Here is a 15,724-nt window from a genome sequence, read left to right on the forward strand (position 1 = left end):
ACAAATAAATTTTTCACAAAACAACAACCTTTACAACAAGTGTGAAAAGGGCTCCCTAGACCTAGGATGTTTTGGGTGCCTAACACCTTCCCATTGCATAACCAACCCCCTTACCCATATCTTTGTTTCTCTTTTACTAGTTTTTGTTAAAACTTTTAGGTTTTTGTTCGCTTTCTAACCATTCCTTTGGATAAATAGAAGTGCGGTGGCGACTCGACTTGTATGATTTACCTTGGATTTAGTCAATATCTCTAATGGTAATGAATACCCCGCTACACCTCCCTTTCGGGTTTTCAACTTAGGGAGCTTGGTATGTGTTCCCTAACTTTTGCATGGACAAATCGTTTTTTGGTCCATCGGGATAGCCATTTTTGCCTAGATTCACCATGTGGAGGTCAATCTAGCGGGCTTTTCATCATTTCTTTTAGGCATAATATTTTTTGACTATGTCTGCATTCACTAGTGAGGGAAAATCTTCCCCATCCATTGTTGTGAGGATTAGAGACCCACCTGAGAAGGCCTTTTTGACTACGAAAGGTCCCTCATAGTTGGAAGTCCATTTGCCTCGCGGGTCTAAGTGAATGGCAAAATATCTCTTGAGCACGAGGTCTCCAACGTGGTACAACCGAGGAAGAACCTTCTTATCAAAAGCTTGTTTGAGACGTCTTTGGTATAACTGACCATGACAGATGGCCGTCAAACACTTCTCTTCAATTAGATTCAGTTGGTCATATCGAGATTGAACCCATTCAGCTTCATCAAGATCTACTTCCATGATGACCATAAGTGAAGGAATCTCAACTTCGATTGGTAGGACGGCCTCCATCCCATAAACCAGAGAGTACAGAGTTTCCCCAGTGGATGTGCAGACTGAAGTTCTGTAACCATGAAAAGCGAAAGGTAACATCTCATGCCAGTCCTTGTATGTCTTGACCATCTTCTTGACGATCCTCTTGATATTCTTGTTAGCTGCTTCTACGGTACCATTCATCTTGGCCCGGTATGATGAAGAATTCTGGTGCTCAATCTTAAATTCTTCGCATAACTCCCTCATCATAGTGTTGTTGAGGTTACTGGCGTTGTCAGTGATGATCTTGCTAGGTATCCCATAGCGACATATTATCTCTTTCTTGATAAACCGGGTAACCACTTGTCGAGTGACATTAGCATATGAAGCAGCCTCGACCCATTTCGTGAAGTAATCGATAGCGACTAGGATGAATCGATGTCCATTGGAAGCTTTGGGTTCAATCATCCCAATCATATCTATACCCCACATAAAAAAGGGCCATGGAGAAGTTAGAACATTCAACGGGGTAGGTGGTACAAAGATCTTATCACCATATATTTGGCACTTATGGCATCTTTTCACAAAATTGTAGAAATCAACCTCCATTATTGTCCAATAATAACCAGCCCGAAGAATCTTCTTGGCCATAGCAGGACCCTTCGCATGTACACCCTCGCAGCCTTCGTGTATGGACCTTATGACTGTACTAGCTTCGTGTCTATCCACGCATCTGAGCAGTATGGAATCATAATTCCTCTTGTATAATACATCACCGTTTAGGAAGAACTTAGAAGATAGTCTTCTCAGAGATTTCTTATCGATAATGGATATACCCTCGGGATATTGTTGTTTCTCCAGAAATGTCTTTATGTCATAGAAACAAGGCTTATCGTCAGGATCGACCTTAATTGCTAGACAATGTGCTGGTTCATCTAAGTGGTCAATTTGGATGGATGGTGCCTCATTCTTCCATTTGACTTTGAACATAGATGCCAGCGTAGCTAGAGCGTCTGCTAACTGATTTTATTCCTTATAAATATGATGAAAGGAGATCTCATCAAAATAGGGGATCCAATTTCTGATATTCTCTTTGTAGGGTATCAACTTGCTATCTCGAGTCTCCCAGTCGCCTTTTACCTGACTGATTACAAGAGTTGAATCACTGAATACCTCGAGGATTTTGATTCTCAAATCGATTGTTGCATCTAAACCGTAGATACATGCTTCATATTCTGCCATATTATTGGTGCAGTCAAAACATAATCTACCGGTGAAGGGGATGTGGAAACCAGTTGGAGAAGTGATAACAACACCTATACCATGACCTCGGGCATTGGAAGCACCGTCGAACACGAGTGTCCATCGCGATCCTGGTTCGGGTCCTTCCTCAGGGCTTACCTCGAAGCCTGGCATAGTAAAATCTCTGATAAACATGATGTCCTCATCTGGAAAGTCGAACTTTAATGGTTGGTAGCCTTCAACAGGAAGGTGGGCTAGATAGTTAGACAAAATACTCCCTTTTATTACTTTCTGAGTTACGTATTATATGTCATACTCGGTTAGCAGCATTTGCCACCGGGCAATTCTACCAATAACAACAGGTTTTTCAAATATGTACTTTATTGGATCCATCTTGGATATCAATAAAGTAGTATGGCAAATCATATATTATCTCAGGTGTCAAGTAACCCAAGTCAAGGCACAACAAGTCTTCTCTAAAAGTGAGTATCGGGTCTCACATTCAGTGGATTTCTTGCTGAGATAGTAACTAGCATGTTCTTTCTTGCCTGTGTCGTCATGTTGACCCAAAACGCAACCCATAGATTCATCCAAAACTGTCAGGTACATAATGAGGGGTCTACCAGGAACTGGTGGTACCAGGATTGGTGGTTCTTGCAAGTACTTTTTTATTTTATCGAATGCCTCTTGGCAATCGTCGTTCCACACAATCGATTGATTCTTTCTCAATAACTTGAAAATCGCTTCGCAAGTAGCTGTCAAGTGAGATATGAATCTGGAGATGTAATTAAGTCGTCCAAGGAAGCCTCAAACTTCTTTTTCTGTTCGGGGAGTTGGCATATCTTGGATGACTCGAACTTTGTCGGGATCAACCTCAATACCCTTCTGACTGACTATGAAACCCAGGAGTTTACCTGATCGGACTCCAAAAGTACATTTGGCTGGATTCAGACGCAGTTTAAACTTTCGGAGTATGACAAATAACTTTCTCAGATTAACCAGGTGATCTTCCTCAGTTCTGGATTTGGCAATAATGTCGTCCACGTAAACTTCGATCTCTTCATGAATCATGTCGTGAAAGAGTGTTACCATGGTGCGTTGATATGTTTCCCCTACATTCTTCAAGTCGAACGGCATGACTTTGTAGCAGTAAGTTACCCAAGGTGTGATAAAGGTTGTCTTCTCCATATCGTCTGGTGACATCTTTATCTGATTGTACTCGGAGAACCCATCCATGAAAGAAAAGACGGAGAATTGAGTTGTGTTATCGACCAAAACATCAACATGAGGCAAATGGAAGTCATCCTTTGGGCTGGCTCTATTGAGGTCTCGATAGTCTACACACATTTTGACTTTACCATCTTTCATAGGAACTGGAACAATATTAGCAACCCACTACGGATACTCAGAAATGGCTAAGAAGCCAACATCTAGCTGCTTTCTAACCTCTTCCTTGATCATGAGCGCCATATCGGGTCTGGTCCTTCTGTGCTTCTGCTTTACAGGAGGACATTCGGGCTTGAGCGGTAGATGATGTTCAACAATGCTGGTGTCTAAGCCTGGCATATCTTAATACGACCAAGCGAAGACGTCCACATATTCACGCAACAGATCTACCAACTCAGAGTGCACATGCTTGGCGAGAGATGCCCCAACTTTTACCTCTTTTTTATCAGTTTCAGAACCCAAGTTCATGACATCCACTGGTTCTTTATACGGCTGAATCTCTTTCTCTTCGTGCTCAAGGAGTCGTGCTAGTTCAACTGGTAATTCGCAACCTTCCTCACTGTCATCCTCAGCTTGGTTGATTGGAAGTCCAGATTCACAGTTGATTTTAGCCATGTTGTAATCAGTGATTTTATTTTCTCTGCATATGATGAGCTTATTTTAGTATGCTTTTTTTTCGAGAGAAAGTGGAAAAAGAAAAAGAAATCTTTTGCCATTTCGTTGTTTTTAGTGAAAATGAAAAATAATTGAAAGAAAGGGAACACGAGTTTTGCATGCAAAAAGTACTTTTATTTATTCACATAATACTTTTAAACATGGGGGCCCTTAAAAGCTATCCTCTCGCCTCGGGCAAGGACGAGGGACGGAGAAAACAAAATGCATTACATTTTTTCCGAGTACACCATAGATATCACGGTGGTCGTATAATTGGGAAGCTTAAATCCTGGAGGACATCTGCGAACGAGGCTGGGTGCCCCTGGCTTGTTACCACTGGACTCTCCGATGATCGCTACGGTATGGTCATTTTGATAGTCGGTGCTGCTGAACTTGACCGGGTTGAATTGCTTTTTCTTCGGACTCACCTTGCGTGTTGCCGGGTGATAACCGGTACCAAACCTGTCGCGCTTTTCTGCAACATTGACGACCCTGCCCCAACCGGGAAGCGGGCCTTACTCCAATGTCTTCTTGGCACTCTTCGTTGAGGATAGGATGGTAGTGGATGGTTGATTATTGTTGGCGGAGGCGGAATTGACATCTTCAAATTCTAGACAATGGAGCGGAACCTCGACGATCCCCTCATCTGTTTCAACATATCTGAAGGAGGAGAGTTCACTGACCAACAAATCTTCTTCCCCACACACAATTACCAGTTTGTCATCTATCAAGTACTTCAACTTCTGATGCAAAGTAGAAGTGACTACCCCAGCGACATGAATCCATGGTCGGCCCAACAAACAACTATAGGCTGGGTTGATGTTCATGACTTGAAAAGTGATATCGAACTGGTGTGGTCCAACACAGATAGGAAAATCGACCTCCCCAATTACCTGCCTTCAGGAACCGTCGAAAGCTCTAACAATCAATGCATTGGTCCTCATCTCGGGCCCCTTAAACTGTAAATGGCTTAATGTAGATTTTGGCAGTACATTAAGCGAGGATCCAGTATCAACAAGGACTCGTGATAAGAGAGAGTCAGTACACGTGATCGAAATATGTAGTGCTTTATTGTGGGCCTTTCCCTCAGGAGGTAACTCTGCTTCATTAAATCCTAGATACCTACTGGCGGTGATGTTGGCAACCACGTCGTCAAATTGATCGACCGTGATATTTTGCATCACGTGAGCGGTATTTAGAACTTTCAGCAATGCTTTGCGATGAGCCTCAGAACTCAATAGCGAAGACAAAATTGATATTTTGGAAGGCGTCTGATTCAACTATTCAACAATCTTGAAGTCACTTTTTCTGATCAGTTTGAGGAATTCCTGACTTTCTTCAAAGGTGATACTCTTCTTGTGATCATCAGACTGCTCTTTTTCAATCATCGGCCCTTTACCCTTGGAGACTTCGGCGTCTGCAGCTTTATCATTGTCAATAACTCTCGTCAATACCGGAGCAGTCGCCACAGTCGGAGTGGCGAGTACAGTTGTCTTTGCTTGCGGAGTTAGTGTATGAGTTGCCTTCTCTTTAGGCGAGACAATTATGGGTGCTGGAGACACACTAAGAGTGTATTTAGGAGCGAATACATGGCCACTTCGAGTCATGCCTCCCGCTCCAGCGATGTTGACGATCTGTGTATCAGGAATGCGAATTTCTTTTCCTCCCAAGTACGATGTGGTCTCATAATTCCAAGACACTGCCTTGGTATTCTGATACGGGAACAGAGTTGGAACACGGAAATGAATCGACTGAATCCTCCTGGGAGGAGCTTCAACCTTCTTCTTCCTGTATACGATTGTTATTGGTTCAATTACTACTACCTCTTCTGCTGCTTTAGACTTAGATAATTGTACTAACCCTTGATTCTTTAATTCTTGGACACATTCTCTCAATTGCTCACAACCATCTGGATCAGACTCACATACTGAGCTATCATTATGCATTCCTTCTAGAAACCCAAATTCTTCAAGTTTTCTCAACACAACGGATAACAGAGTTTTCACCTCATCGACCCACTTCACAGGCTCTGCGGGTTCTTCTTCTTCAATGACGACACTGACCGTGGGACCATCATGATTAGGTAGAGGATTTGTCTTTATGTTTGGATTTTCCTCCGAGAAGGTCAAGATTTTACTATCAATCAAGTCTTGTATTTTGTTTTTTAATGGCCAACAATCTTCGGTGGAATGTCCCACGTGACCGGCGTGGTAGGCGCATGAGGCGTTGGGGTTATGTTTATAATGGTAAGGCGGCACAACCTGAGGGATTTCTTTTGGCACAATGGCCCCCACATGGATCAAATATGGTACCAAGTCAGTATAAGGTACTGGGATCTTATCGTACTGCGTGTGCTTGCCATAGTTTCCTCTATTATTCTTCCCCTGATTCTGCCCTCTATTGTCACGGTTGTATTTTTGATTCTGATCTTTCTGGGTAGGAGTTGATTGTCGATTACTTCTCTGTGGTTGATACTGGAAAGGCGGTTGCTGGTATTGAGCTGCGGCGACATATATATAAGGATAGTACGACATAGGAGCCATCGGAACTTGATATCGGGGGCGAGTCATCGCCATTACAGCGTTTGCTTCCCCCTCCTTCTTCTTTGCGAAGCCCCCATACGGTCTTTTGTTGATTGTCTGCTGAGTGGTCGTGTCCGTTATCTTCCCTGATTTCAACCCACTCTCAACAAGTTCCCCAATAGTAACCATATTGGCGAAGTTTGTTGATGAACTGCCAATCATTTTCTCAAAATACTGCCATTGCAGCGTACTGTAACACCTCAAAATTTGCCCTCCTCTCTTGGGACTAGCTTAGCATATTGCATCTCATTTTTAGGACATTAGGCATTACATCTTTGCATATCATGTGAAATGAGCAAGTCATCCTCCTAGGTCTTTCACAGAAGATAGAGAGGTTAAGAGATGCAAGCCTGAGGGTCTCATAAATTGATCATTACCCATCTGAGGGTTTGTGATTCAATTAGGGTTTCTTGGTTTCTCAAGGAGATTGGGTATTATCTTGGTTGAAATGGTACATCATCATCAAGAGGTTCATTGTGCCTGATCAGATTCCTTGGGATTAGGGTTTTGACCTCTGGTCAACCCTAATCAGTTGCATTATACCAGTCAGGGTTTTTCAAGGAGATGAGGTCTTTTTTGAGATGGAGATCATCATATGATTTTATTGAGCTTGTATAAGCTAGGGTTTCATTTTGGAGTTATTTCATCAAGAGGTTGAGGCTCCAAATCATCTGTGCATGGCCAAGTCCTCTGTCAACTACAAAAGTCAACTGTCAGGTCAACTGTTGGATTTGGAGGTGGGAAGTGATTAGAAATACTTCATTCATGTTCAAACAAGTCTCATTTGACATTACAAATCAACATTGATGAATTTGAGGTCCAGTCAAAACTTTCCAAAAATAGAAAGTGACTTGTAATTTGAATTTGCCAAAAATGGAAAGGTTTTCAACTCAAGATTACATCATCAAGAAAGCATCAAATGAAATTTTGTTGAACATGAAAGTTGTAGATCTTTCTCTCCCATTTCCAAAAAGTCCAAGATCATCAATTTCTCATATGTGGTCAAGGAGATATGATCAAAGCTTGACAAAATGTGCATGGAACTTCAAATGGGCATAACTTCTCAACCAAAACTCCAAATTGGATGGCTCTTTTGGCATTGCTCTTATTTTGACCTCTAATTTCAAAATCTTGCATCACATTACATCAATTATCATCACATGTTCATTTGCAAATTTTTGGATTTTTGGAGGGAAATTTCAATATTTAAAATTGGTGAATTATTTGAACTTTTGGCCATTACTAATGATTTCAAAACAGATTTTTAAGTGAAATTCAATCCAAATTCGTGCACTGTTCATTCATGATTTTCATGCATAAGGTGAAAAACCAAAATTTCACTTGCACTTCATTTTACTAATTATCATTACCATTTGGCTAAACATGATTAGAAGCTTGATTAGCATGACATATATATACCATAACCCTAACTGTTTTTGAGATTAACAATCACAATTTTCAGATCTAGAAATTTCTCAAACTTTTTTCTCTCAAATTTTCTTTGAAATTCTTCAAACACAATCCACTTCTCTTGATCAATTCATCATCTGGAAGCATCATGGAGCAAGATTGAAGGAAGAACCAAGAGAATTCGTGCATGTTTGAAGCATATGCAAGCATGGAAGCAACAATGGTGATGTCAAATTCTGTTGGATTCAAGAGCAATTAAGCTTCGATCTATCTTCCAATCATCCATACAAGTGTTATAGAAGAAGTGTGGAGCATTGCAAAGCCTGAATTCATCAAAATCCAACTGCTGTTCTTCAAAGAGGTTCCAAATCGACCTCTCTTTTTCTCAAAATTATCATGTCATTGTTGTAGATCTTAGGATGCTGAGTATGCTGAGCTTTGAATCATTGAAATCCATGCATGTTTGACTGAGTTATGGTAGTTTAAAGTTTCATGTGCAAATGATAATGGCTTCGATTCTCTTTGTGTGCTTTGATCCATGCTTAGTTTATGTTAGATTCGTGATGTATGATGAGAGATCTACGTGTTAGTGTCTTTAATTTCAAAATCTGGAGAAAAAGTTCTTGATGATTGATGAACTTCTACTGTTCATGATGAACACGATGAGGAAGATGATGTTTGAGTTTTGGCCACGGTTTGATTCCTTTCCTGCAACAGAAAAGTGTTGCTGCATGTTTATTTTAGGGCTTAAACGTGATTGGTTCATGCATTTCCCATGCAGCGCTCCCATTGGTCCATGTATGCGCTTGTGTGGCCAAATGACTGGTCCAGACGCGTTTGATCGAGCACACGTCAGCTTGGACTTGCCAGCGTTTAAATGAAACGCTGCGTTTTGCAGCTTCTGGCGCCAACATTTGAAATCATCCCTCATTCGATTCCCAGCCGTGCATATTTCTCATGTTTCATTAATTTTTTTTCCTTTGCCATGTACATGCTTCACTTATGTTTTTTAATTTTCCTCCATCTTACAAAATTCATAAATAATTGAAATTTGATCCAAAAATGATGAGGTTTTTTGCATCATGTTGAATTTTTTGTCTAGTATTTTATCATCATTTTTTCATAAATTGTGCATGGCTGGAAATTATTTTGTGCTAGGGTTTGTAAACATGTATGCACTTTGTACCTTGCCTTGCCATATCATTTGTGAAATGCTGAGATTTTATCCAATGCTTCTGAAATTTTACATGTTGAAACCAGACTCATGACTTGAAATTTTGGTGTTGATTTGGTATTTTTACCATTTGTCATTTCTGTTTTATGAGTTTTCTAAGTTAGGTATGATAATTTGTGTCACACCTTTGCTTGTTCAACTTGATTGATGTGTTTGCCATGCCAAATGAATTCCAAATGTTCTGATTTTTTGTGTGAGGCTTGATATGAATGTTGTGAATGAGATTGAATTTGTTTGGAATTTTTGGGATCATTTCTGATTTAATTGAGATTTTTCATTCTGGATGGTCACATGTGAGCTTTTGGATTGCCTTGAACTTCATTTGATTGTGAAATACTTGTGGATTATCCAATGAATGTGAAACTTTGCACACTATTTCTAGACATGTTGAATGGTGTTTTGGCTTTGGTTTTAGGTTTTTACCATGATTCATTTCTTTTTTATGCCTATGCTAAGTTGGTGTGACAATTTGTGTCACACATGTGCTTGTTGTGCTTGTCTTGACTTATGCAATGTGATTGCCATGCCTAATGATGTCCAATGCATCTAATTTTTTGTGTGATGATCATGTTGTATGTCCTGTTTACTCATGAATTTTTCCAAGATTATTTGAATCATTTTTGAATTAATGTGCATTTGTTCATTCTGATGTCACAATGTGGTTACAACTTGCATACCTTGCGATGTTTGGTTCATGAAATGGATTTGGTAATTGATATTGAGATGAGACCTTTTGGATTGTTTCAAGATGTGTTTGAAGTTGATTCATGTTAATTTTCAGATTCTGTTTTAATTTTTTTCTCCATCTTTGACCCTAGGCCTTGACCTAGTGGTTAGTTGCTTATGTTTGAGTTTTGATTTCAGGTTGAGCATTCAAGTTCCATAGTTGTTGATGCTCTATCACTTGAGCATTTGATGCTTACTTTTGACTACTAACCTTGTGTGTTTTGTAGGGTTGTTAACTCATTTGAGTTTGACTTGTTGGCTTATGCCTTTGCTCATTGGGTTTGACTGTTTGATATTCATGATTGTCTGTTTGTCTGTACAGTTGAACTGATTTGTGTGATGTTTCAACAGGTACATAAGTTGCTTAAGTTCAATTTGAACTTTCTTTTGCTTGGTTGCTTAACCACTTAGGTATAATATCTCTGACTTCATGTAGTCTGGAAGACCTTTCCTGTTATGTGGGCAGGCACCTGTCTGAAGCCCTCCTTAAGAGGCAATGCTTGTGTTTGTTTATCTTTGTGCCTTGTACATACAAAGACCTCCTAAGTGAAGAGACATTGGCAGATACAAGGGATGTGCAATCCATCCCCTGCTATTCAGTGTGTCATCCACTTTGCTCACACACCTTGTGTTGATGCCTTGTGGATATTAACCCAAGATCCATGTTGTGTCAGTCTTATGGAGAAGAGTTCCTACTTTCTGAACTCCCACACCTTCTATTGTTTAAAAGCTCTCCCAGGCCAGGGATAAGAGCTATGAGGCACACCCCTCATCTCCATTTCATCTGCTTCACCCTAACTCTCAATGTTAGGGTTAAGATCTAACACCACCCTGTTACAGTGGCTTGTTTGTCGAGGTTGACAGGACCCCTTGACTAAAGCCTAACCTTGTGTGAGCCCATCTGTTTGTATATAGTGTGTGTGCTTGCTCTTGTGTTTGTATGACTTTGCTTGTGCCTTTTAGGATAGCTTGCTGCCTGTGCAAGTTAGATAGAAACCTCAACCTAAGACCATTGTGGATTGTATGATAACTATTAGGCTCGAGTCAGTCTCCCTTCTAGTTTGTCATTTCCCAGTCTCTGGTTTAGAAGAAGTTTCTTCCCTGTTAAGGGGAACTACGTCGCCCTGATCCTCATACCAGATGAGGTACGTAGGCAGGAGATCGTACGAGATCTCTCCGGGCACCCTTTTCCTTTTTCTGTGTGTGTTTGCTTGACAGTTATTAGGCTCGAGTGCCAGACTCCCTATTAACTTGTTTGTTTGTTACCCCTCTTGTGTGTGTTGGAGTCTGACGTAAGTCCAGCAATTGGCAGTCGGTTTTCTGAGTTTGTTTGTGTGCTTGGAGTCTGATGTAAGTCCAGCGATTGGCATTCGGTTTCCTCGTTTGTGTGTGTGTTAGGAGATGGATGTAAGACCAGCGATTGGCATTCCGTATCCTATTGGTGTTGGTGTTTGTTTGTGTGGAGTCTGATGTAAGTCCAACGATTGGCATTCGGTTTCCTCGTTTGTGTTTGTTGTTTGGAGTCGGATGTAAGACCAGCCATTGGCAGTCTGTTTCCGCTTGTTTGTTTGCTTTGATGTCTCAGCGTCTGTGCGTGTGTTTTGTTTCGGCGTGCGTTAGCCGAACTACGGTAGCTCTGATTCTCATTCCAGATGAGATACATAGGCATAGGATGCGATATCCTAGCGAGCCCGTTCCCCTCTTCTTCCACCTGTGTCTTATTCCAGTGTGTGTGTGCATTCGTTTGAGCAGTTTTAGCAACCTTATTCTTTCCTTCTGAGCGTGGATCCCGTCGAGTACGACAGACGTGAGGGGTGTTAATACCTTCCCCTTGCGTAACCGACTCCCGATCCCATCTCTCCGGTCGTAAGACCATTTCCTTTCCAGGTTTACTTCGAGCGTTTCCTTTCCCTCTTTGGGATAAATAACGCACGGTGGCGGCTCTGTTTGTTTTGTTTTGCCCGCCAGTTATTTTTCGCGGATGCGACACGTACCCATGAAGATGTCAACCAACTCATTGTCAGATAGTGCTGGTCGAACCCTAGACGCGATTTCGTGCCACCGTTGAGCATACTCCTTGAAGGTTTCATTAGATCTCTGCTACTGGTTCTGTAGTTGAAGCCTTGTTGGAGCCATGTCAAGGTTGTACTTGTATTGTTTCAAAAATGCCTCGGAGAGATCCCTCCATGATCGGATCTTCGAGCGCTCTAAACTTATATACCAATCCAAGGAAGCCCCAGTCAGGCTATCTTGGAAGCAATGAATCAGGAGGTTGTCGTTATCAATTTGCGAAGCTATCTTCCTGATATACATAGTGAGATGACTATGGGGACATCTAAGGCCTTTGTACTGGGGGAGATCGGGCACCTTGAATTTTTGAGGCAACACCATGTTCGGGACCAAGCAAAAGTCTCGAGCGTCTATGCCGAAATAAGAGAAGCCCTCAATGGCCCTTATTTTATCGTCCAAGAGCTGGTAATCGCCGGTTTGGCCGGATCAACAATGGGAGGAGTGACCTGAATGGCTGGTCGAGAGATTTCAGGAGCGATTGGCGTTGGCATGCTCGGGTTGAACCACATTGGCGGGTAAGAGAAATCTGGTGGCACAGTCTAAGCAGCAGTAGCAGGTTGAAAATATTACATCCCAGGCTGAGCATTGGGGGCCTGAGGTGCCCCTGCCTGCATATGCTGGGATGCAGGATTCATCATCATGGGCACAGAGCCTTCCCCTGGGTAGCCAAAAGGGACGGGGATCTGGCTGATGCTCGCAGCTTGAGGAGCCTGACTAGGCAGTTGAAATGGAGGTGCGGGCCTCGGTAGTCTTCTTCGTCATTAGGGAGGTCGTCAGGGACCTGGCCCTGGTTGTCATCCGGGTCAACAACAATGACCGGGGTAGTTTGGAGAGTGGGGATAACCCAAGGGAAACCAGAGTTTCCAGCAGTAGTGGCAAGAGTCGAGTGAGGGAAGAAGGCTCACCCACTAGCGAGGCTAGCTGCAAGGTGTGGAGACATTCCCCACGGATAGGTAGCAGCAAGCCTAGCAGGGTCTGTGGGGACCACCTAGCAGTTCCCAGAGTTAGGCACCATAGTTTCCGCCGGAGGGTCAACGGTAGTGCCAGCAACAGTATCAGGGATGGTCACCCTAGCAACACGGGTGACGTTGGCAGCAGCAGAGGCAAGGTTCCTCTAAGATTGGAGGAGCCCAAGGATGGTCTCCATGTTGCCCCTGAACAAGTTCATCTCTCCTTGCACCTGAGCAAGGGATTCACAGACAGCAGCGTTGTCGGCTTCGTACTCAGCCATGATCTTAGATTTGCTGGAACGGGTGTAGTACGGATGATGAGCCGTTGTTGTTGCTGCAGCAAAACGGCGAGTGTAAGCATTTTGTTTTCTGACAGCTTTTGGCAAGTATATGCATGGATGCATGTATGCATGTAAAAGGATTTGATATGTGCATTCAACATTACTATTTTTTTTTGTAAAGACAAAATTCCAAGGAATCCGCGACTCTATTTAACACAAGCAATTATAAAGCGAATAAAGAGAGACAGTTTATGAAGCCAATAATCGAGAAACTCTTTTATTCCATGTCAATAAAACATAATACAAATACATCAAGAAAATGCTCGTAGGCTACAAGAAGATCACATCAGTCCGATCAGACATCAGTCCGATCAGACCTCAATCTACTAAAATACAAGCGGCTAGAAACAATTAGATAACAACTCCTCATAGTAAGCTTGTGATTTGGAAGACAGGCAGACGCCCCATTTTCCCAACATCGCACTTTCTTTAGGTGGGGGGTTGTTCACAATTGTCTTCCCTCGGTCGGAGGGGTCTTCGGGACGCTCATTCAACTGTATGTTGTTGTTGTTCGAGTTCCCATGTGATTGCTCCTTCAGCTTTTGGATCTCTTCTAGCCTCTGATTTAGCTCGTACTGGTTTTGGAGAAGGGTGACTTCTAGCTGTTTGTTGTGGCTTCTTTCATTATTAAACTCTTTCTTACAAGCTTCTAGCAGGCTTTAAAGTTTCTTCATTTGCTCCATGTGTTCTAGTTCTGCTTTACCAGCTCTATATTGGACTTTGGCTAACTACTTCTTTTTGGTCATCAGACTGGCATAAGTTCCTTTGAGGGTGTCACCCACTTTGAGTCTTTTGAAAACCTTTGTTTGTACCTCATCATCAACTTGGCGAACTCGATCTCTCTTCTGATTCAAATTGAATTTCAAGGTCTCTTTCTCCAATGAGATCTTAGCAAGCTTAGATCTAAGATCGGCATTCTCTTTCTCTAGAGTCTTGATAACCTTCTTCAATTCATCCATCTCAGAATTTGGCTGGTTCTCTAGCTCAGAAGATTGGAGGTTCATGGATGGTTCGGGAGGGAACGACAATAAGACCTCACTGACTCTGCTCTTGACCCAATTGGTGTAGGCTTCCTTGGTGATACAATTCTTCTTACCCATCTCTGCTCTTCCTTGAGGACAAATCGACCCCCAAGCCTTGACAATCTTCTTGATCAACTCTGACTCTTCGACTCCTTCGTACAAAACAAAACCTTTTATACTTTCGAGATTAGGTTTGTCCACCATAGGATATTCAAGTTGTCGCAATGCTAACCTTGGGTTGTAGTTGATTCCTCCTTTTGTACCAAGAAGAGGCACATTAGGAAAATCCCCACAATTGAGGATGAGCTTGACACCATCATACACTCGAGAATACCAAGGGATGTCTTCAACTTTTAAGGACATGATCCTCTGGGACCATTTCAAATTATATTTGTTCTCAACGAAGGGACCTTCACTGGGTAGATGCGAAATAAACCATCTATACAGCAAAGGGGTGCAACAGACGATAGTCCCTTTCTTCTTATGGGTTCTTACATGGATGGAATAGTAAGTATCACCAAAGAGAGTGGGAATCGGGTTCTGAGTCAAGAAGATGTGAATGGCAGCCAAGTCTACGAACTCCTCCATATTCGGAAACAAGAAAATCCCATAGATGAGTAAAGCTAGATGGGTGTTTAAGGTCGTCCATCTTCCAGCTTTAGAAAAAGTGATAGCTTTGTCTACGAGAAACTTAGAGGTGAAGCCATGGATTCCACCTTTTGGTTTCAGGTTCAATTTTATCTCCTCATTTCCCATATGTAGAGCTTCAACAAGTTCTCGATATTCAGGAAGTTCCTTAGTATGGATGTAGGGCATTTGGTCCTTGATCCTGATACCCAAAATATGAGAATACTCTTCCAATGTTGGCGCTAGCTGATAATCTTGGAAAGTAAAGCACCTTAGGATGGATCGTAGAATTGCACCAAGGTGTGCACATCGGTGATGTTGAACTCGGTGTTTAGAATTCCCAGCAGATTACCATATGTTTCCTTGAAGGCGTCTTTGTGAGTCAGGTCTAAACGTGCCCCAAGTCCTCTCAACACAGCCAATGGAGGTTCCACAAACTTGTAATTGTGGATGCTTTTTCTCTCGGGATTCATGCTTCGCTTCAATTGCTTGGTGGATAGACTGGACTCTTGGATTCCTGGAAAAGACATGCATATGCAAAAAAAATTGTCATGATGAATGATAATGCAATGATGATATGATAATAAGTCTCATGGGGTCGGAACCCTGGCAAGTTCTGGATAATCTGTAAGTGTCACATGTTGCAAGTTCAAAAGTTCGACGTAGCATGAGTATCAAGGTAGGTAGAGTCTATGGTTTCCTACAATGAAAACCCATATCCCCCTTACAGGTGTGGCCTATGCTCCAAGGTGGTCCCTAGAAGGTGTCCCAGAGTCATCGACTCGAAATGAAAATACCCTACCGTAGTGAATACTCACAGGACAAAAGTACTTCCAAGTGAATCTAGTCTGG

The 15,724-nt window shown here is 42.1% G+C and overlaps 1 protein-coding gene across 1 annotated transcript; it reads right to left on the reverse strand.

Moving 5' to 3' along the window:
* Positions 1-13,951: 13,951 nt before the first annotated feature.
* Positions 13,952-15,061, reverse strand: LOC127104180 (uncharacterized). Its single transcript, XM_051041381.1, has 2 exons — positions 14,509-15,061; positions 13,952-14,397 (listed from the first exon to the last, which is right to left on the reverse strand). The coding sequence occupies exons 1-2, from the start codon at positions 15,059-15,061 to the stop codon at positions 13,952-13,954; spliced, it is 999 nt and encodes a 332-aa protein (XP_050897338.1).
* Positions 15,062-15,724: the final 663 nt, after the last annotated feature.

This window comes from Lathyrus oleraceus, chromosome 7 (assembly GCF_024323335.1).
Source record: "Lathyrus oleraceus cultivar Zhongwan6 chromosome 7, CAAS_Psat_ZW6_1.0, whole genome shotgun sequence".
In the NCBI taxonomy this organism is placed as follows: Eukaryota; Viridiplantae; Streptophyta; class Magnoliopsida; order Fabales; family Fabaceae; genus Lathyrus; species Lathyrus oleraceus.

Coding starts and splice junctions, on each gene's coding strand:
- LOC127104180 (XM_051041381.1), bottom strand. CDS start 15,061: ATGCCCTACATCCATACTAAGGAACTTCCTGAATATCGAGAACTTGTT. Junction 14,398..14,508: donor TCCTAATGTGCCTCTTCTTG/GTACAAAAGGAG, acceptor TTTTGTACGAAG/GAGTCGAAGAGTCAGAGTTG.